Source organism: Saccoglossus kowalevskii, chromosome 18 (assembly GCF_978046115.1).
Source record: "Saccoglossus kowalevskii chromosome 18, keSacKowa6.1, whole genome shotgun sequence".
NCBI classification, from domain to species: Eukaryota; Metazoa; Hemichordata; class Enteropneusta; family Harrimaniidae; genus Saccoglossus; species Saccoglossus kowalevskii.
Window position 1 is genome coordinate 13,001,023 of NC_140658.1, and position 23,174 is coordinate 13,024,196.

The following is a 23,174-nucleotide window of genomic DNA, read 5'->3' on the forward strand; positions in this document are numbered from 1 at the left end:
GCACTTACAAATTTATTAATGTCATAACAATATTTATTTGTTTTGTCCAAATAAAAAAAAACACTAAAACACATGTTGCTAGCTGAAATCTGAATTTGAAAAAAACAGCCAAAGGACTAACTTGGACTCGTCACTGATGGATACAAGATTCTTTACACTTTGTGCTTTGTTCCTTGTTGTATATAATGCCCATGGATTATACCACTACAAATTACGATGTGTATACTATATTTTAGGGATAGCCATGCGATTTTTAATGCTTGTCACGTGTAACGCGTAACCGATGACGAGGAGTTTGCATGGGCAGTAGATTTACATATTCAGTGGGCGCCATCATAGTTTGTTTAATCGCGATAAATATGTGGCCGTTGAGGGCGAACTATATATTTGCTATGTGCATGAGTGAATGATATATTTATTCAAACTCAGTCGTTCGTGTTGTACCTCAGATGACAGATGAGAAGGTTGGCATAGCATAGCTCGCTCGCATAGCTGCTATACACATCCGATAGTGTCTCCGCTACGGCTGTTTTTACAGGCGTACTATACAATGGATTTCATCAATACAAGCTATACACATAACAGTACTGGTACGCACATTGCCGACCTACCGCCGTGGTTGTTTCATTTCTTGATCCCGATATTCTTCAGCCTCGTCTGCGTAATAGGTCTGATCGGCAACGGAATTGTGATCTACATTATACTTCGCTACCCAGGAATGACATCGCTGCCCAATTTGTACATCTTAAACCTGGCGTCTGCGGATTTCCTTTTTCTACTCGGATTGCCTTTTATGACCTATTTCAACACAACGAAGCGGTGGATATTTGGTAACGTAATGTGCAAGGTAGTGATGGGAATTGACGGCTTTAATATGTTTTCTGGTATTTTCACTTTAACTGCGATGGCTGTTGACCGATACTTAGCTATCGTTCACATTGTCTGGTCTAAAAACTACCGAACTGCCCTTAAAACTAAAGTGGTGTGCGCTGCAACTTGGTTAGCCGCGTTCGCAGTCACCGTACCGTTGTGGATGTACTCAGCGACACAAACGTTCAATGGGGTGACGGTCTGTAACGTCATTTGCCCGGTGTTAGTCGGGCAGCTGTTCATTATATACACATTCCTCTTTGGTTTTGTTCTACCGTTGATATGTATTATAACTTGCTACTGCAGGATACTAAGATACCTGACAAATGGAAGATCACGTCAACGCCGACGACAGTTTCACGTTGGTAGAGTCGGCGCGATGGTACTGATTGCGGTGATTCTGTTCGTGTTATGCTGGCTCCCTTTTTGGATTATAAGACTACTGTTACTTTCCGGTGATCACAGTCACACGTTAGCGTTACAAGTCTCGTACTACGTCAGTGTATTCCTGAGCTCCATAAATAGCTGTTTAAATCCGCTAGTATACGCGTATTTCAAGCAAGATTTCCAAGACGTGATTAAACACTGCATATGTTATTGCAAGTCGCATAAAGAAACAATGTCCAGGTTACGATGTTCATCAGGTTGATTCATTTGCTAACACATATTGATTTACCGGATGATACGCTCATTGCTGATTTGGTCATTCAGACGACTAAAATAATTTACTATTTCTTCAAAGTTGGGTTTGTTTTGAGAGTGTAATTTACCTCGGAGACCAAAAGCAGGATGCGTAAAATGAACGCTCGTTAAGACGACGTGCCAGTTTGCACTCGTGTTCTTGAGGAAAGTATGAACTCATGTTTGACGTATTGTTTATTCATAATAATATAATCTATAATCTACAATATACTTTACTACTAAAGGGCTGCAGTGATCTCGAGGGCGACAGAACCGTACGATTTGATTTTGATATCGTGAACATAACAATACTTTTTGAATGTCAGTTATTCTTCTTGGTTATTCTGTAATGCGGAAAATAGTTGCACGTGTCGTTACGCTCACGCGCGAAGTGTTTCCGAAGATTGGACGCGATGTTTCGGTACAATGGTAACTAATGGGATGATAGAATATATACGTTTTTGATTGAAAATATACAATTCATTCCGATTATTTCGAAAACCCTGAAAACAGTTATTTGCAAACCAGGCTAAAAAGCCGTATTTTATGTGATTTCAACAGTGAATAAAATGGCTTAAATTGTTCATATGATGATACAACTTTAAATGTCTAATAAACAATACTTAATGTTATTAGTAGAAATACTTTATCTAGTATTTAATATTTGAACATATTCACCGGGTTTTACACACGAATAACGAATAAATAGATTTATTTAGCTATAATAGCGAAACCCATTATATAATTATCGCATTTACTGTAAATAATACTAACCAATTTTTCCTGATAGAGCGAAAGCGAGGTCAACTAATTGCACGTCTGTTATACTATATCAAAACACATACACATAAGAGTCAAAGTTCAACTATGCAATTACGTAATAACAAATGAAATAATTGAATCAATTCCTGAAGCGGCTAATTCAAAGCAAACAACTCTCAACAGTAATACAAAAGTTAAATCATTGCAAGTGGGTGGTTGGAAATCCCCAGTTTTCTATCTTTCTCCTCTGGGATAGGTAATGATATTATGTGAGTTAAGTTTAAACTAGGCTTAAATTTGACCTTCTTCAATTGCCAAATTTAAACAACACCAAGAAGCCATCCGCATCAAGACTGGTCATTGCTGTACTGCCTGCAAGCATCAACTTAATGGAAGTCACACGCCTGAGTAAATTCATCTCGGTTACGATCATTAACTTTGCTTCAGGCTCGCTCAAATCTACAATCGAAGTCAAAACAGCGTGTTATTTAAATTTGCACATGTTTTCATTCTCAAATTTGCCATATACACATGTACCTCCCTCATACTAATTGGTTCGATATGGTAATGTATTTAATTGGTGCATGTATTTTATTTCGTTATTTATTTAACCTTGTACTTTTATGTTGTGGTATTTGGAAAGCCCACAATAAGGTGCATAATGTAAAAAACAAGTTGTTAAAATGAATACTGAAATAAAAAAGAGAACAACAATATATCCTATTTTAATAAGATTGCGACAGTATATATATGTACATTCGAACACGTATTCGAATACCCATTAAAATGAATTAAAAATACAACAAATAATTCTATCTTTAAATTAATAAAGAAAATAATATATAAATTTCACAAACGTAGCGTCGGTCCAATGTTGATACGTCTTTTCCCAGTTTCTGCACTTTTCTGTTAGAGTTGTATTGACGTTTGCAAATAATTTAAAAATAGCTTCAAATTCATATTTATGTACGCGTTGTGAAATAGCGGTAGTAATGATGTAATTTTACTGATAAAACATATTGGTATTACAGACTTAATGCATTTGTATAGCCATAATAAATGTTACCAGCTGTACAAATACATTGTAATTTGTAAAAATTCAGATCATAAAATCACCCGTGCGTTTTTGTCATGTGTGTGGAGTGTTTGTTTACTCTGAATATTGATAAATATGCCCGCTATATATTATATATCAACAATTACTGTTTAATCGTGTATTAGAAACAACACAAATTTGTGTGAGTTTATAGAACCTACCGGAATATATCGGAAACAATGTTACAAGCAAAAAGAAAAAAAAACTTCACTCATTGTTGTACGTCAGGTTTCTCGGAGCTGAGTACGGTAAGCGCATATTTTTATTTTTGTAAACTACTATGTAAAATGTACACCACCAAACACTACACAAGTCGCCTCATTTTATGTAAAAGACAAAGTTTTACCTGAAATTATATCATCACTACACTGACATAAAGGCATTTTTATTCTTCTAAATATACTACTTATAAATGAGTGAAAGCAATATCCATATCAAATATACAACTATCAACACGACTGTTTTGAAACATAATCAAGATGAAAGATCAATATTACGTGCGGTATCGTGACTAGCGATTTTATCAGTATAAATCACACCCCCCGAGACTTTTTGTGTTTAGTAACGACTGGTATTTCACACGTCTGTTCGCCAGCAGACTCAACATAATCAATCATTAGACGGCGATGTTCGTTGAAATTCTGATAGTATCATTTCAATATGAACGTTTCTGTAAAGCTTCTCAAAGCAGAATGTCAGTGATTTATTCGAAAGAACAAACACACTGCTTTGTTAGTGTAGCATAATTAAGAAGAATACAACATATGAATAGAAAACAATACATTTGATACCATCGATAACGATTTCAAATCTTGTATAGTTGTCTAATGGCCTGTGAACGTTACAGTGAGCATCACGGAATATCACACAACTCATTTGTAAATACAAAAACGAGTACAGAAAATGCTTTTATTAACGAGCCAGGGGTATTCAATATCCATTTAATTTGAGGTTTACTTATCTGTAAAATGTAGTAGCAAAATACTAATAGTAGCAAAATGAAATGTGTTTGTCTTTTGATATGGTATTGACTCAATTTAATTTACATTTAGTTATTTGTTACTACTAGTAAATTAATTATTGCATCATGCTACTTGCATTGACAAATTATGTGATATTTTGATACTATGTATATTATGTAGCGAATTACAGAGTTGAAACACACTGTCGATTAAACCAAAGAAACCAGAGAATACAGGAACACGCAAACGCGTGTTTTTCCTCCGTTATGTATGGCAGTTGTATAGCTGGTAGTAGTGTTTATGATAGTTTATATTTTTGTTTTTCATTATCACTCACATGTCAGTAATGACTGGCATAGTTGTTGTTATAAATGAACAGTTTTGTGTAAGGCCAATGGCTATATATAGATTAATTGAACCGAAGAGATCAGTGTTTACCGAGGCGAAGCTAAGGACAAAAGTGCTCTCTGGGGGCCGACAAATCTGTATAACTACCAAGGCTTTGAGTTCAATGTTTGTATCATTATACCGAATAAAACTAACATTGTGTAAGAGGGTGCATTGCAAGAACACTCCTGCCCAAGTTAACAATGACAACATCCAGAATTTTCTACATTCGTATGAATATATATATATATATATATATATATATATATATATATATATATATATATATATTCCATAATTCCAAAAATTGTTCTCACAATTAGTATTTTTATGGGTATCAACTAGCTACGGGCAAATGCTTAATGTAATATAATTTCATTTTCAATAATAATAAAAATATCGTTGTATGGGCTAAATTTTATTAACATCTTTATTAACATAAGCTGGAAGATAACATTTTGTCGAGCCCTCGGGTTATTTCTGCACTATACTATATAAAATCATAAGGAATCCTTTTAAGAGTTTTAGACATTCTCGCTGAATGAATATTTTTTTAATGTGAAAGTGTCTTCCCATGCATAGATGTGGTGACATTAAAGTGCCTTAGCTATTGCCATACCCTGTTAAGTTGCGGTATAATGTTGATTATTTGACAGTATCAATGAATAAAATACAAATTAATCCTACTCGCTAACGAAGTCAGTAGATTAAATATAAGACAACCATATGATATGTTTAGATTTTCTTTCCATGACATTTTAAAATACAAGTGTAGTTCAATTCCATCCAAAATTCGTTACATATGTGATCCGTTTTGTTTAACTTGGCTCTTCAATACGTATTGGTTATGACGAGTTTTGATTGAGATGAAATTGGCAAATTCAATAATATGTTTCAACGGCAGACTGCCTTCCTATAGTAAATATTTTAAGTGATACTTACAATCACTTTTAACGGAGATTGGTCATTTAATGTTATTTGAACCTGATTTACGGAGAAAAATGGGTTTTCAGTTCAACAAGAAGGGGCGTCACGCGAGTCAACTAAGTGATTGCCACTGATTAGTTATAGTTTGAAATACGAATGTGTGAATGGACGCTGTTCGGTAAAGGAAGTTAACGGACTGGGTGAATTGTCCCGCGTGCAATAAATACGTGTGCAAACAATTGTGTTCAAAATTATCATTGCAATTCAAACTACGAAGAAACTGACGTTGGTATACCTGGATGTTTATAGAAAGACACATATAAAGACAACGATTAAGTAGATGCAACAATTTGCTCAGAACGTCGTTGATGATAACCTGTTTCTGGATTGTGCACAGTATGCACAAATATGTCGACTGAAATAAATATTCCCTGGCGAATTCTTTTACAAATTCAGAAACGTTTTATTCACTGTTATATTCATTGTTTACTACTGTACTAAAACGATAAAATGTTTTATCCATTCCTAACGATTAGTTAAATTATTGATAAGCGATGTTGTAGTAGCTCGGTTCCGCTACAATTGCCATAGCAACAAGGCCTTCATCAAATTAATTAAACCACATTGTTTACTGTATCTATCGATAACGACTTCGTTGTCAGGATTTTATTACTTTTCATAATGTCCCGAACTATTGAAAGTAAGTGTCTAGTGAATTAAATCATCCGTGTGTTATTTTCGATTTCTCCCAGAATGTCTATTGTATTAATTTCCGGGTCATGTTTGCACACTCGCATGTTAATTTCCTTTTTTGAATGATGATGTTTATTGCGTTTTTTAATTGAACTGAATTGTTGACGTATGGGTAGGTATTGGGTGATACAAGCCATGCACTATTTGTTGTCCACCAGTCACATAATAGATGTGCTATTCAAAATAATTTGACTTCCTTAAAAGACATCTCATGAATTTTAAGTTTTAGATCAGCAACATAGACATATATACCCTGATTTTATAGAAACTGTTACGATGGTGTTGAAGTGAAAATTACCGCGTGGTTTGTGTGAAATTGTACGCCATGAGTTAGAGTTGGCTAAACGGTATCGTCACGGTATATATATATACGCGACAGTGTAATGTAAATATTTTATGAGCTGGTCGGGTCATCTGACATTGTTCTCCTATAATTAAATTATGTGAATATGGATTAAAGGTCAGACTAATGTGGCAGAAGTTCGTTTAGTGGATATTTACAAGAAACATCAATCATGTGAGTCTTTGCTTGATTAGAACATGTAAAAAGTCTGTGGCAATTTTCGAGCTACTACAACTACGTTATTTTACTTGAATATAAACGGGTTGTTAGTCAACTCATTTGTACTTTTCCAGTTCGTTCATCCTACCACAGTTTTGTGTTTTACTGAATGTTTTGTCCACACAGATACTTACTTGTTTAGTTGTTCGAATTGTAAACTCACTGCTTGATCACATTAATACATATAAACAAACATCACGCTAGAAATGTCCTGTCATGTTGTTCGCTTATTAAAGGTCAATTAGTCTGCTTCAGTATCATGATCGGCAGATCTGAGTAAAGTCTAATTATGGATGAGCGCCAAACAAGATACGTGTGATTTAGACTTCATCTTCATAAGGTCCGCAGCTGCTTGAGTCTGAATTGATCGGAAGATGATCACACAGTGAGGTCAAAGTTGACTATGGTTTATATTGCAGAATGCATTATATGTCAGCAATGACAATTTAGACATAATAATGTCAAGTGAGACAACAGAGACAACAACGTGTTGTAGCTCTGACATTTACACTTACTATAGTATATCAAATCATACACTATATTATGCCATAACGTAAATGACATGAACATCGAATAGATAGTAAACTAACAACCATAAACATATATGTCTTCAATATACCTAGAGTTACAATATTACGTTCGAGTTTATTATCATTGTAAACGCATCTTGTAGAGGTACAAATGAAGCTTACATGTTAAGCACATTTATTTAACTTTTACAAAGTACAGTGAAATGTAGTGATCTCTCTACGTAGCGATTGCACTATGTAAATGATACAATTATGGTGGTTACAATAAGCATAGGACAAGCCAGTGTTGATTTACGAGGATAAACTATCGGCAGGGTCAATTGGTCACGAGGACAAGAGTCGTATAATATTTTAATACTGGGTTAATACATTGTTTTCCAAACAAAGATATGACAATACGTCACTGCTTTTTCCAGGATTACCTAGGCAAATATAATTATTCCACTAGGAGTTCTATCATATTTTTACAAAATTTCCTGGGATAAACACGCAGATAAGAATCAATCTATGTCTGGCAATACATAATGGTTTCCGCATTAGATGTAAACTGTATTCGCTGCAGAATTTGCTACGCTTTTTTCTCAAGTTCTGCTCAAGGGGTAGCCTATGTAACAGCAGTAAATGCGAAGGAAAGTTATAATAAACACAAATACATAAAAACTGAAAAATTGTTGTATGGCGTAGTTGATTAATACTAAATAATTTATAAAAACAAAATGAATAAATTAGTATTTCAATTCTGTTTTAGTAGTGTTTTAATTATTTATGCATTTGATGTTTATTAGTTTATAGGTCGGATTGAAACACAAATTACTCGGATCTTAATGATTCAGTCCGTTTTTACAGTTTTTAAACATTTTTAGATTCTATTTTACAGAATGAAAAGTACATCATATTACAATTGTGGTTATTGTGTACTTAGGTCATCGCTTTATATGCAGTATCATAACATCAATTGTTTGTAGATACTAAATAAATACAGAAAAATATGGCATAATGCTGTTAGTGGCAGTGCAGTGCATTTGTATCACTGTAATTTGGGGGAATTTGAGTTTATATATATATATATGAATGATGGTATTTATGATTGTATCATTTTCGTCGGAGGGTGCATGTTAGTAACACGGCCCATTATATTATTTATAATGTAGATGCTATTATTAATTTACTAGAAATGTACGGAATCAGTTACTCGACCGTAATGATATGTTATAAAATGTTATAACACAGTAGATAATCAGGACAGTATCCTATAATGCAAATGTTTGTTTCCATTACAGTGAATTTCCTTTGAAATGCATCAACAGATGATTTGCAATATAGATAACGATAACGGGTTCCAGAATGTAATCCCGTTTCTCTCGAGTGTTTATTGCAATTGTTGCTTGAAACTGCTTGAGACTTAACGTGGGTAAGCAGGAGAGCTGTAACTTTCTGTTGCTTGTCAATGCTTATATACTGACCTGTACATTTCATGTGTAGTATGTGTGGTAGAGATGAATGTATTACATTCTTACAATGCATATGTACTCCCGCATACACATCCAATCACGGTGTCACATACACATGTTTATAGGCTGGAATAATTTCAAAACGTTGTCAACTTATCTGTTGATTATAACTAACTAAATAACACTTTGATCAACCTTGACATTGTGCTGTTGAAAGTTTTGCTGCTTAGCGGTTAATGCTACTGTACCTATATTAGTTTTAACCTACCTAACCATCGTTTCAACGAGCCTTGTTACATGTTTCATATAGTGCATGGAACAGAAAACCATATTATGAATGATTTGAGTGTTCTCGCTTTCTCGATTTGCATGTAATAGTGTATTCTACTATTTGTCCAAAAAATTACCATTTTCCTCCACAGTCGCAAAACATAAATATTCATATTTATTAATTTCGCGCTCCACTTGTACGTTCTTATCCGTAAGTATATGATTCATTTATCCCTATGAGATATTCACACTCTGTATGTTATCAATAAGAAGTGAACCATGGCTTGAACATGCCCTTCAGATTACTCTCCTTTATAAAATATGTAAAATATGTAGTGAGATATAAAATTACCATCATCTCTGGCTTATCTGAATTATTTATTGTTTTCTAGTCTGACTAGGTCATGAATAACACACACATACACATCATTTTAAAAATTAAACTGCTTATTTCCGATTTTGTTAATATTACAGGTAATTTCTTGAAATCGTGAAATCCGTCTTTTTGTCAATATTTTGTTTGTTTTTTGTTTTTTATTTTGAATATCATATCTCTATAATTTTTATTGAAGGTCCCTGAATAGACATAATTTACGCCAGTTTAAGAACATAATGATTTGTTCATAGTATTACAATATTGTTTTAGTGATGATGATGTTGATCTTTATTGTAGTAAATTCCATATCTTAGTTTTAAGGTACAAATAAGCTGCCATGGATTGTAGTATGTTACTGTCAAACGTCTTCATCAATTCCACAAACTTATTATATGAAGGCAATGTGAATTTGCCGTCATATAATATGTTTGCGGAATTGATATTGATAATATTGTTTTATGTTTAACATCAAGTTTAACATAACGACAAGATATATAATCAAAATATTATTATGACCGCCACGTGATTTTACTGAGCAAATCGCCTTGTATGCGCTTGTTTTTCATATGTATCTATCACGGATTTTATATGGTATTTGTGTGTGTGTTTTGTCACTTGTGTGGTCTTTGAATTGACTAAATATGAATTTGAATTTCGTATGTGCATATTGGTGAAGATGGTCGTCCAATTTAGGTCGTAACAAACGTGTTGAGCATATTATAAGGTATAATGCTTCTTGTAGGTAGAAACTGAAAACAACATTATATTAATTCCAAATATATCTTAATTTGAGAGACTGACTTAGTTTGCTTCAGTTGATTACCCATCCATAATTATTTTAATCTTTATGGTGCACATATTGGCCGCGAAATTATACGTCACACATTTGCAATGTGGAAATGCGACTTAAAATTTCTAATAAAGAAATTATAGTCTAAAAATTGGAGATTGAATTCATTGAATTTTAACTGTGTAGAATATGACATGGGTATGGTTGTAATACTAAACAGTTGAATCATTTGTTCGCGTTGTCTGTTTAGTTGTGACATTTATTTTTTTAACTGTCTATTTTATAGAATTTATTTAGGTTTTAACGGGGCTTTGTTTTTGCGAATAAATCGTGAATGAATGAAATTTAATTTATTTTTTTAATTTTGAAATTGATTGGTTATGCTTATCATAGGTGATTTAGATCAACCCTTGATACATGGCATGATATTCACGGTGTTTCAGATCAATCAATTAAATTCGTCCCTGACAAAAATCCCTATAATTATTGCATTTGCGCAGTCACTTGTACGTCGTCTTAGCATATTATGATATTCGATATTCAATGCACATTCAATGAACTTCAGTTATTAATCAAGAAGTTCAAGAAGATTAAAAAAAATACTACATTATGTAATCATCCTGTATACCCATCTTCTTCTATAATATAATAATCCATTGTCATTACGAGTATAATGCTCAACAGAATCGAGCACACAATATATTTTTATTTATACTTTTTTTTTATTTTGAGACAATGAAAATGCTGACTCGAATACTCATTTCGACTACTATGATGTAATCCATCTGATCTCGTGTAATAAGTGTGCCCTTTGGTTACACTTATATTCGAGTGTCTGCAGATGACATAGTATGAATCCATGTTACAGTGTTGTTAAATTGTTTGCGTCTTTCTTCTTGTTTTCTACAGTATTCATAGTTGGTAATCGATGGGATAATATATTTGCATAATAGACTCCTAAATTCACCAGTTGAATCAAAATATGTTGCTTTTAATAAATTTATTTAATATTATATTTCGAAAGTGTTGTTTTTATCGAAATTTACGAAATACCAACCACATTTATAAATTCAGTTAAATTTCTCACTTAAACTGTCATGAGTAATATGTATGCTGCAGGGATACACTTATATGGTAGTGCCTGCAATCGATATCGGATGAATTCTTATTACAAAATTAAATATTTGTCATCGTATCTTTTCTAAAGTTTTCAGTTGATATTTGATGAGATGATATTTTTGAAAAGTTCCTGAAGACTCCAACATTCAAGTTTCAGATGTCTCTTTTTAATAAAACCTATGAATTACGAACCAAATATTTAGAGGATACCATTTTTATAAAACAACTGTAATTTTCATTGGTTCGGAGCCCTTGGTTCACAAGAGCAAAATTACTCCACGAGTTTAACAAATCTGATATTGTAAGTTCATGAATTTGATATCATCACCATGAGCAATGGCGTTTCAGATTTATCGTAATTGTTCATCATCTGAGAGGAAGCTGACACACGCTCGATCCTGAATTGCATTGACCTTTCCCAAACATATATTTGTGAGATGTGATGGACAGGTACAGACATATTAGTTTTATACAGATAATTTTATCGCAATGCATGTTTGGAAATTAACCAAAATATTTGTAGTTTTGTAACTCTCGAGCACACCACAGAGATGTGCAACATGAACATTTGTCCATTACCATTCAAACTACCATATTTGTACTGATAACTAAGTAAAAAGGGGAATGATCAACTACCAATATTTCAATTCTGTTTACCAATATAATTAATCAAATTTCACACTATGATTTGAAATTCTTTGGTAACTTAATTTTCTAATGTCGTGCTAACTCAGGGCCTACGATATACCATATAATGCTGTACTTCTCTATTAGTATGTGATAAATAATACCTCTCCACCAGAATCGGGCTATAATGTAAGATGACGTCATGATGTCTTCTAGAACGTCCAGCCGGGAAGTGTATGAATCCGCATTAGATCACACATAAAGTAGGCCTATAAAATATTTAACAGACTTTCAAGCAAGTTATACAGATTTAGTAAATGTCGAACAATGAAAACATAGTTGTTTATCCATTAGATAGATATGGCAGGCAGGAACAGATTGAATCATTTAGAATGGTGTATCGCCCAAAAATAAGAACATTGGTTTATAGAAGACTATTACAAACAAATTAGAAATCAACAAAACAGTATATAGAATGCTGCTAAAGCAATAGTATTACTGGTAGGAAATTACATGCATTTTCTTGATGATTATATTGAATATCATTGTAGCATGTACGGAAAGTACGTAATTTTACGTTGTCATAACCAAACCAAATTACTGACCGTATTTTACACCAACGGCCATATATATTAATGTACGCATCATATTGAACTGTATATTCCGTTCAAGTCAAATCTGTATTTGGTACTTTTTGCAACTTGCGTATCGTTTTTTTTTATTTACATTTCATCTTTTACTTACTATAAGAAATACAGCTCTTCTATATACCAGAATTGTGATGCGTTATTGGTTGCTTGAATGCAGAAAATTGGCATATCGCTTTCTATGTTGTCAAGATTGCGATGCGCAATGCAATGACATTTTTCCACAATAACATCATCTTTTTCATGAATTGGTTTAATGATACTTCCAGACTCTAATCACGGATATTGTTCACCTAATTTCATTGCAACCTGGTTCAGTTAGAAATTAACGTTCAGTTCAATAACCAGGGTCGTTAGGCAAATAGAATTACAACAACAAATATGTGGTTGCGCTTCGTGAAAAATACAAATCACATCAAAAGGACATTGCTGTTGGGGTTTTTCACATGAACGGGTCTATGAGTGTGGTAGACACACGTGGAGACAGGGATTCAGTAGCTGCAACGATATACTCATGGGATCATTCTCAAGCGATGTCAGTCCTTTCCACTGCCGTTGGCACAGCAAAACAAATATTTCTTCAAACTAAGCAAATAACACCGAATAAACGGCAAGGTAAAGACTATGTCTAATTATAGTAAATACGTACTGCGTGCGTGACTCGAACCGGCGCTCGCGTACGGCACCTAATCGCCTAGCTTCACGCCACTACACGTCTTCCCCTCGGCCACCGGGCATCCCCAAAAAAGGATGCTTAATAACCGAGCTTATTACGTGCAGAGAACATGAAACCCGTCCACGCGATACGCGCCACACAGCATGGCCAGAATGCGGCAAAGGCCTTCAGATCTGGCTGTAGTAGGATGGTGAAAGTAACGGTACAGCATTTTAACAGTGAATAAGTACTGAGAAATAATTTTTAAACTCATAGTTGCTGTCGACATAGGAAGTAAAGTAAGCAAATAACACCGAATAAACGGCAAGGTAAAGACTATGTCTAATTCGAGTCACGCACGCAGTACGTATTTACTATAATTAGACATAGTCTTTACCTTGCCGTTTATTCGGTGTTATTTGCTTACTTTACTTCCTATGTCGACAGCAACTATGAGTTTAAAAATTATTTCTTCAAACTAGTCTCTCTACCATATATATTGAGATAACACTTGGTAGTTTAGCGCTATATCCCACTACAAGTTTAGCGCAGTAAGACTACAATTCATCAACCAAACTGATTGCACCTCACGAAGTCTTACAAGCCATTTTAATAAATCTAAATGTTGACGTTGAAAAATATGTAAATTACTGAGTTTGTTTAGTGTGGTATTGTGCTGTGTAAAATGTGCATTGTTCTAGCAATTTGCACACCCAAAACTGTCGACAGAGACAAGAGCGTTTAGTAGCGAGAAACAGTGCTAATAGTGCTGTGTTATGACATAATATTGAATCAATTAAAGCCAGTACGAACCACTAGATAGTTGATGGCACTTGTATACTGTATATTGATAAAAATACCAATGTAACTTTATCCAACACCATAGTACATTATCTATCTGTGCTTCAAATCTGACGAAGGAACATCATGGAAAGAAGGAGGAATGACAAACTCGGCTCTGTCATTAGAATTGTTGATGCAAATTGGAGCGTTTCCTGTTTGCCCCGCCAAGGTCGTGTAGCTACGTGGGAGTTTCCTAAACGCAACGATTGTATGACAGATTGTAATGCCCAAGCACCAAAGCTGTTGTATCGTTTGTTGTTTGTATGTAACAGAAGATTGAATACTATATAGTTTATGCCTGTAGGCATCACAAGCTCCCACAGGTATTACAGTCTTACGCCACCAACTAGAAACGCGTACTCTGGTTATATCATATATTTATTCCATATGGTCAATCGTTACGGAATCAAAACGAGTTAGTACATCTCCAGAATATGGTTCTAAAATATACAAAACAAAATAGGGAAACTATAATATTCGAAGTAAATCAAACAATTCTCATCATAAAATGTACAGTAAATTAAATATACATTTCTCTTAATATGTGCAGAAAGTCGAGCGATACAACCAATAAATATACGGCAAATAAAATGTGTAACAATAAGTAACAATGCTAACTGAAATAATTGTCAACCATTTTGACCAGCCAAAGCACACATTGCATACCATGTGCTTTATTAAACGTGCAGCTGACCACATGTACGCAATGTGTTTGGGCACAAAAAATGGGTGGCAAATAGTATAAATAACAAAACAATTTTCAAGAAATAAGTCTTAACGAATACTAACATTTACAGACTTGCAATAATAACCCAAAGTAAGAGTGATAAAATCGAGTTCATACGAGTACTCAAACTTGTAACAAATCACTGCCAATAATTTCATGCTGATGAAGCCAACAATGAAAAGAAAACCTTCCTTACCTCATTTAGTGGCACCTTCCCGGACCGGTGTACAAATGTTAGCAAACCTAGCAAGTTTCAGAAAACCCAATGCGGCAGGGCAATTCAGAGAAGACACAGAGACGTCTTCACTCTTCAGAAGCACATGCTGAACTGAAGACAATAGCCTGCCTAGCCCAGAGTTCACCACAGGTCAAACAGGTGAAACAAAGGAATCTAACTATGTAATCAATAACCAATCAGAGGGGAGGTTTGCACAACTTACACACCGCCCCCGAAAGGCGCACGTCACGAGGAGCCTTTCTAAATTTAAAGTTGCAGAACCGACTACTAAATGAATCATGTACATGAAAAGAAAAAAAATCATTGTTCTGTTCAACAAAGGTTCATTGTTCTATTTTCTTCTTGTGATGTAGTCTTTTACTACGACGTGGCATCGAATGATCACATCCATCTACTTGTTCATGTATTTCCTTGGTGTCTTCTGCACCGATCTCTGCTGCTCTAGTTACTCCATCTTGTCTTTCCATCACAGTCTTGTGATCCATGTTGCCTTCCAATAAACAGAGCTTGCGCACATCTCTCCGTAAACATCCAGTGGAAGTCTTCACAAGAACATGACGAGTTGTACCAAATCGATCAGCAAAGGTCTGTTCGACTTTTCCCAAAGGCCATTCACCTCGAGGAATATTTTCATTGACAACAAGTACCAAATCACCAATGGATAGGTTCCTTTTCGGCCTGCACCATTTCTGCCTTTCTTGTAGAGTTGGCAAGTACTCACGTACCCACCGTTTCCAAAACTCAGTTGCAAGATGTTGAGTTTCGGTTCTTCTTCTGTGATGACCATTTTCTTCTATGATTTCACTCACCGACGTACAAGGATTTAGGCGTAGCAAAAGTAAATGGTTTGGTGTGAGTGGTTCAAGATCATCTGGATCATCAGATAAATGTGTCAGTGGTCGATTATTAAGAATCTTCTCCACTTCTGTTGTGAAAGTGAGTAGCGTTTCATCATCCACTAACCTGTTCCCTAATAAAGATCGAAGAATCTTTCTTATCGAACGAATCATTCGTTCCCAGACTCCACCTGCATGACTTGCTGCTGGTGGATTAAAATGCCATTGAATATTTCTTCTGCTAAGTTTACCGTTAATAGAAGCTTGGTTCCATTTAGCAAGCATCTGTTTCAGCTCAGTCTCGGCTCCCCGGAAATTGGTACCATTATCACTGTAGAGATGTGTAGGTGGTCCACGCCGACTAATAAATCTCCACACAGATTGTATAAAGGAATCTGTGGATAAATCATGGGCCACTTCGATATGAACAGCCCGAATGGCCAGGCAGGTGAACACGCATCCATATCGTTTAATGGTACCTCTTCTGTACTTAATATACAGTGGTCCAAAATAATCTATCCCGACATGGGAGAATGGTGGCTCACCTGGTGTCACTCTAGCTGCAGGAAGTGGAGCCATTTTTTGATTCCCGGGTTGTGCATTCCATCGACGACACTTAATATACCTACCAATCACACGCTTTACAGTAGCTAGTCCATGAACAATCCAGAACTTCTGTCGTATCTCTGACAACACTTGGTTTGGGCCAATATGTCCTTGTTGTTCATGGTAATGTTGAACGATCAACTCAGTCACATGATGATTGTGAGGTAATATAATTGGATGTCTAGCTTGCTGACTAATGGGTGCGTTCACTAGTCGTCCTCCGACGTGTAGGACTCCATTTTCTAATTTAGGGTTTAACTTTCGCAGTGGACTGACATAACCTTCAGCATCAGGTTTCTCACTCAGAATCTTTTGCGGTGAAGCAAACTCTCTTGGAAATGAACTTCGTTGGACAATTCTGCAAATGTCAGTGGTAGCAATGGAAAGTTCATGAACTGTTAACGGGCCTATTTTCAATAAGGCAGATCTTCTCAAGTACATCTTAAACCGGATGAGCCATGCAACACTCACTTGTAATTTATACCAAGAGGAGTATTGATGAAGCAAACGACTCCAAACATCTGTACCCATTGTATTGCACTGGGTAATGGTTGTTGCTTGGACCTTCCTTCTCAGCTCTTTGTCGTCACGATCAATTTCTGGTAGGTCAGTAGGTTGGCCTGGCCATTCTGATTCAGGTTGCCATAGAAATGCTGCACCATGGAACCATGTGGTTATTGCTGCCTCATTAGAACCATTCAATTTTATTCCTCGTGATGCATGGTCTGCTGGATTGAACTCTGAACTGACATGGTACCATTGTGATGGAGATGAAGCATCGTGAATAATCTGGAGGCGGTTAGAGACAAAGGTTTGGAATCGTGTTGCCATGTTGCGAATATATTGGATGACTATTGTTGAATCTATCCAAAATAGGGTTCTCTGGATTGGGAGTTGAATTTCATCTTGAATTTGTCTGCTGACCTTAACTGCAACTGTAGCGGAGCGACCCTGGACTTTCCCATCAGCAAACTGCAATGAATTGTACCATTTGTATCTATCAGCCGCAGGTAAGATGCAACCCCATAACTTCCTAAGGAGGCATCAGAGAAATTATGGAGTTCCACTGTTTGTATTTGACTGAAACCAGTTGGTTTGTAGCATCTAGGTATAGCTAGTGTCATCAAAGTAGGTAGTTTTTTCCTCCATTCTCTCCAATTCGACAGTTGATCTTCTGGTACCTTTTCATCCCATCCATATCCAACACGACATAATTCTTGTAAGATTCGTTTTGCCGGTAAAACAAAGGGGGCAGCGAATCCAAGTGGGTCGTAGACTGAAGCCACGAATGATAACATCTCCCTGCGTGTCTCTTCTTTCAGTCTGTCGCCAATTCTGAAGTTAAAGGCATCCTTTTCAACATCCCATTGGATGCCAAGAGCTCTGTCAATCGGCAAGTTCTCCATATCTAGATTCATCACTGAAGAAGCACGCTCAGCTTCTGGGATCAGTGCTAAGATTTCCCGACAGTTGGATATCCATTTTGTTAGATGAAAACCTCCTTTAGCTAACATTTCAGGCAACAGTTTCACCAGTTCCTTGGCTTCTTCAACACTAGCAACAGACTTCAGACAATCATCGACGTAGAAGTTTCTATAAACAGTATCCACAATATGAGTGTCATAATTACTTCTGTTGTCATCTGCAGTTCTCTTCAGAGCATATGCTGCACAGCTTGGTGAAGATGTGGCACCAAATGGATGCACCAACATTTGATGATCGGCTGGATCTTTAGATAAATCTCCTTCCGGCCACCATAAGAATCTTAGTGCATCGCAGTCCGCCTTCTTCACCTTAACTTGATGGAACATTTGCTTGATGTCAGCGACAATGGCAACTGGCTCTTTTCGAAATTGGAGAAGTACTCCCACAAGGGTATTATTTAGATCAGGACCTTGCAGAAGCTGATCATTAAGAGATGTGCCTTGGTATTTGGCAGCGCAGTCAAAAACAACTCTCACCTTCTCTGGTTTATTCGAGTGGATTACTGGATGATGAGGTAAATACCAAGTAGAACCAGACTTCGTTGTTGATGAATCCACATTTGGGCATTCTTCTTGCATGACCCTGGGAGATGTAACCATCCAATGCGTCTTTATATTTCTTCATAAGTGCAGGATCTTTTAATAGACGCCTCTTCAGTAGCTTCAACCTCTTTAGAGCAGACCATTTGTTGTTGGGTAAGCAGGGATCATCATATCGCCAAGGAAGAGCCAGCTGGTAGTGACCTCAATCAGACAAACTGAACTGTCCATGATCGCCTTTGCTCTTCTATCTTCCAGCGACATACATGCCTTGGTATCAAACAAGGACTCTGAAATCTGCATTGTACATGCGATGAAGCTGAGAAGTTATAGGTTCGAGACACTGAATTGGGGAATCAGAGTCCAAGACTTGGTCAACATTAATAAAATTGATGCTGTTACCTCCACGCTTCTTTCTGCCCATTGGTCCAATGAATGTCCAACCAAGTAGTGTTCGAATACCATATGGTTGCTTCCTTTCACCACGACGCTCCTCAAGAACCCAATGTGCCTCGGGGACATCGTTCCCAATGAGGAGAGTAACGTCTTTAACTTCTATCTCTGGCAATTCTATATCATTCAGGTGAGACCATCCTTTTATATCCAACTTGGTCGGAATACTGTCAGCTGCTATCGGCAATCTATCCGTTGTCCAAACTTTATCCAGTCGCACACCATTGACCAAATTTAGACCTCTTACATCCATCTGTAATTCATGACCATTAATCTGCCTCTCTGCATTCAGTGTGGACAATGTGTAATTGACAGGTTTACCTGTAATGCCTAATTTATCAGCAAGGCTGTAAAGACAGATAGACGAATCAGAACCACTGTCAAGAAATGCATAGGTTTCAATCTCTTGGCCTCCATCTACCCCACTAACACGAACAGGAATCACCTGCAAACTTATGCGTGGTCGATTGGTTTGTGTAGCACTACATTGCGCCTTGCTTCCAATGACATTACTATGTCTCTCATTTTGAGCTGTGGCGGGAGCTTTCAGATTACTATTGCTGAATGTCTTGGGAGTTGCAGATGTTTGATATGCTGAGTTCGATGTTGCAGGATAAAGCAAAGGATGATGTCTTTTACCACAGCCTATGATAGGGCAAATACGACCACCTCTACAATTCCTAGCCAAGTGAGAAGGTCTTGCTTCTTGGCAACAGTCACAGAGCCTGTGTTCCCTGATGAAATCTTTTCTCTCTTGGAACGGTTTGAACGTAAATTTTCGACAATGTTCAAATGCATGGCTACCACTGCAAAACAGACAACCTCTCCTGCCATTAACTTCGATCATGGAAGTATCATCAGCACCAACATCATTGGAGGCAAACTTGGAAGGAAGATTTATGGGAGGCGTGTCAGCTACATGTGTAGCCAATGTAGTAGCTTTACTTGGCTTTTGTCTTGATCTGGCATTTGAATCTTTTTCTCCATCAGGCTTAGATCCTACCAATTAACCAAATCTTGTATTTGCAATTGCTGATCTGTTCTCCAGAAAGTGGGTAAGGTGCAGGAATTCAGGTTCAGTGCCCACACTGATCAACTTGCCAGCTTGCTTGGCCCAATCTGATTGCAAGTATGATGGTAACCGCCTAACCACCTTTTCCAGGGTATCCATTGAATTGATGTCAGCATGGAAATTCATTTGCTCTGAACTGATGTGGCAATTCTTCATATCACGAGCCAATTTCTGCAGCTTATCCACTTCATATGCCTTTATCTGAGGGCCTTTCACCACTTTGTCAATTGTAGCATGCACTATGACGTGTTTCTGACCAAAGCTTGTAGAAAGGATCTTCCGGGCTTCTGTATATCCTCGCTCTGGAGGGAGAATTACACAGCTTCTGATTGCTTCCTTAGCTGCACCAGTGTAGTGTTGGATAAGATATGATAGTTTGACAGTATCATCCTTGACTAATTGTTCTATGTTCACCTCAAAGTTTTTGATAAAGGTTGGATATGCGACCGGGTCACCATCAAAGGTATGAAACTCGTGTTTTGGTAGACTCAAGTTAATGGCTAATGCTTTGGTAGTCTCCAGCTGATTCTGCACAATGCATTCCATTGTCTTCTGTTGACTTTCTAACAGTTTCTGTAATTGGAACGTTTCAGAGAGAGCAGCACCATTACCTGACTTCTTAGTGGTCATCTGCTTCCCTATAGGCCCTCCTCTGTCATCACGATATTGTTCGCTGGTACCATGTGCATTATCAACAAAGCTTGTATGTTGTGGACTTGACGCCCCTGTAGTCCTGAATTGACTATTGGCTGGACTACACGACGGTATATACGATTGGAAATAATTGCTCATCATTTCTTGTTGGGTTTGCCTCTGCAAACTAGGGAGTATATCAGACTTCTGGTCAGATTCAATTTCTTCATCTATAAAGTCTACTTCTACCTTGGCTTGTGTTACCCGATTTTGAGCTTGCATAATTTCCATTTCTGCTTCCTGCTGCTCCCTCTCTTGACGCATCTGAAGCAGACGTTTTTCTGTTTCTTCTCGAAGCTGCAACTCTTTTATGCGTTGCTTTATCTGTTTTTCAACTTTGAGTTGGTCTAACTCACACCGGGCTAAAGCAAGTTTCCTCTTTGCTTCCCTAGACACACGACTTGTCTTTGTATTGGAGTTAGAACCTATTCTACCATCCTCAGTATCCACATCCAAAAATTCTTTCTTTTGCCAGTATCCCATGGATTTGTCTTGTTTTCTTGTGGGAGTTGAGGCCAAGACGAAGTGTGAAAATCTACCGAGGCATTTGGATATGTGGTTAGAGTTGGCATGTGGACTTTCCTTTCCAAGAGAAATCCATGTTCCAATGCGTCTTCCATTTGGTCGTCAATCCTTTCCTTTGGGCCAGGAGACTCCATTGTTTGGAATACCCATTCTCTGTGTCTCTGATCAAAATACTCCTTTCTTTCGAGCTCAACCTCGTATTCACTTTCGACAGCACCTCTTGCCATTGGAGGTAGACACTGCATATATTCACGACAAGTTTTTTTATACGAGTTGAATATTTTCTCAAGAGCACATCTTTTTTTGCTTACTTCTTGGTATGCTGCTTTTGTGGACATCATACTGTCTATCTCAGTGTAGACTCTGGTAAGATGACCGCCATATGAAGCTGTTGATTTCTTCAAACGATGCATCTTATCAAGTTGCATACTGGCTCGGTCCAGGTCGAATAACGTGTCCCTATTTTGCGAATATCTTTGATTCAGACTCATTTCCCAGTCTTGCACGGGTTTATGATCTAGGATATGACATTCACAGCACGATATTCACTTGATTGACAGCAGTATTACCAGTATGTACAAGGTATGAAGGCAACACAAAATTATTATCTTCAGCGAAGGTTAAATGAGAACTATGTAGGCATCACAAGCTCCCACAGGCATTACAGTCTTACGCCACCAACTAGAAACGCGTACTCTGGTTATATCGTATATTTATTCCATATGGTCAATCGTTACGGAATCAAAACAAGTTAGTACATCTCCAGAATATGGTTCTAAAATATACAAAACAAAATAGGGAAACTATAATATTCGAAGTAAATCAAACAATTCTCATCATAAAATGTACAGTAAATTAAATATACATTTCTCTTAATATGTGCAGAAAGTCGTGCGATACAACCAATAAATATACGGCAAATAAAATGTGTAACAATAAGTAACAATGCTAACTGAAATATTTGTCAACCATTTTGACCAGCCAAAGCACACATTGCATACCATGTGCTTTATTAAACGTGCAGCTGACCACATGTACGCAATGTGTTTGGGCACAAAAAATGGGTGGCAAATAGTATAAATAACAAAACAATTTTCAAGAAATAAGTCTTAACGAATACTAACGAATACTAACATTTACAGACTTGCAATAATAACCCAAAGTAAGAGTGATAAAATCGAGTTCATACGAGTACTCAAACTTGTAACAAATCACTGCCAATAATTTCATGCTGATGAAGCCAACAATAAAAAGAAAACCTTCCTTACCTCATTTAGTGGCACCTTCCCGGACCGGTGTACAAATGTTAGCAAACCTAGCAAGTTTCAGAAAACCCAATGCAGCAGGGCAATTCAGAGCAGACACAGAGACGTCTTCGCTCTTCAGAAGCACATGCTGAACTGAAGACAATAGCCTGCCTAGCCCAGAGTTCACCACAGGTCATACAGGTGAAACAAAGGAATCTAACTATGTAATCAATAACCAATCAGAGGGGAGGTTTGCACAACTTACAATGCCGTTAACACAAACGTCATTACATTTGCCACAAACACCGAGATAAAAATGATAAGCATCTAGTCATCCACTATATGTCACTTGAGTAAGAGTCAGACACATAAAAGAAACAATTCATGACAGTTTTTGTCACAAAGATGTTTTTCCTATTTTTTCAAATGTTTTAGCTATTTATTA

General features: G+C 36.6%; 3 protein-coding genes across 3 annotated transcripts; 1 reads left to right on the forward strand and 2 right to left on the reverse strand.

Moving 5' to 3' along the window:
- Positions 1-550: 550 nt before the first annotated feature.
- LOC100375080 (somatostatin receptor type 3-like) lies at positions 551-2,195 on the forward strand. The gene has a single exon (XM_085492934.1). The coding sequence runs from the start codon at positions 551-553 to the stop codon at positions 1,517-1,519; it is 969 nt and encodes a 322-aa protein (XP_085349060.1). The 3' UTR covers positions 1,520-2,195.
- Positions 2,196-15,596: 13,401 nt separating this feature from the next.
- LOC146731581 (uncharacterized) lies at positions 15,597-17,546 on the reverse strand. The gene has a single exon (XM_085492935.1). It carries the CDS (start codon positions 17,544-17,546, stop codon positions 15,597-15,599), a length of 1,950 nt encoding a protein of 649 aa, XP_085349061.1.
- Positions 17,547-17,578: 32 nt separating this feature from the next.
- LOC146731582 (uncharacterized) lies at positions 17,579-18,778 on the reverse strand. Its single transcript, XM_085492936.1, has one exon. The coding sequence runs from the start codon at positions 18,776-18,778 to the stop codon at positions 17,579-17,581; it is 1,200 nt and encodes a 399-aa protein (XP_085349062.1).
- Between the last annotated feature and the right edge of the window lie 4,396 nt (positions 18,779-23,174).

What these genes read in the sequence shown, in the direction of transcription:
- LOC100375080 (XM_085492934.1), top strand. Translation starts at nt 551, where the DNA reads ATGGATTTCATCAATACAAGCTATACACATAACAGTACTGGTACGCAC.
- LOC146731581 (XM_085492935.1), bottom strand. Translation starts at nt 17,546, where the DNA reads ATGGCAACACGATTCCAAACCTTTGTCTCTAACCGCCTCCAGATTATT.
- LOC146731582 (XM_085492936.1), bottom strand. Translation starts at nt 18,778, where the DNA reads ATGCAAGAAGAATGCCCAAATGTGGATTCATCAACAACGAAGTCTGGT.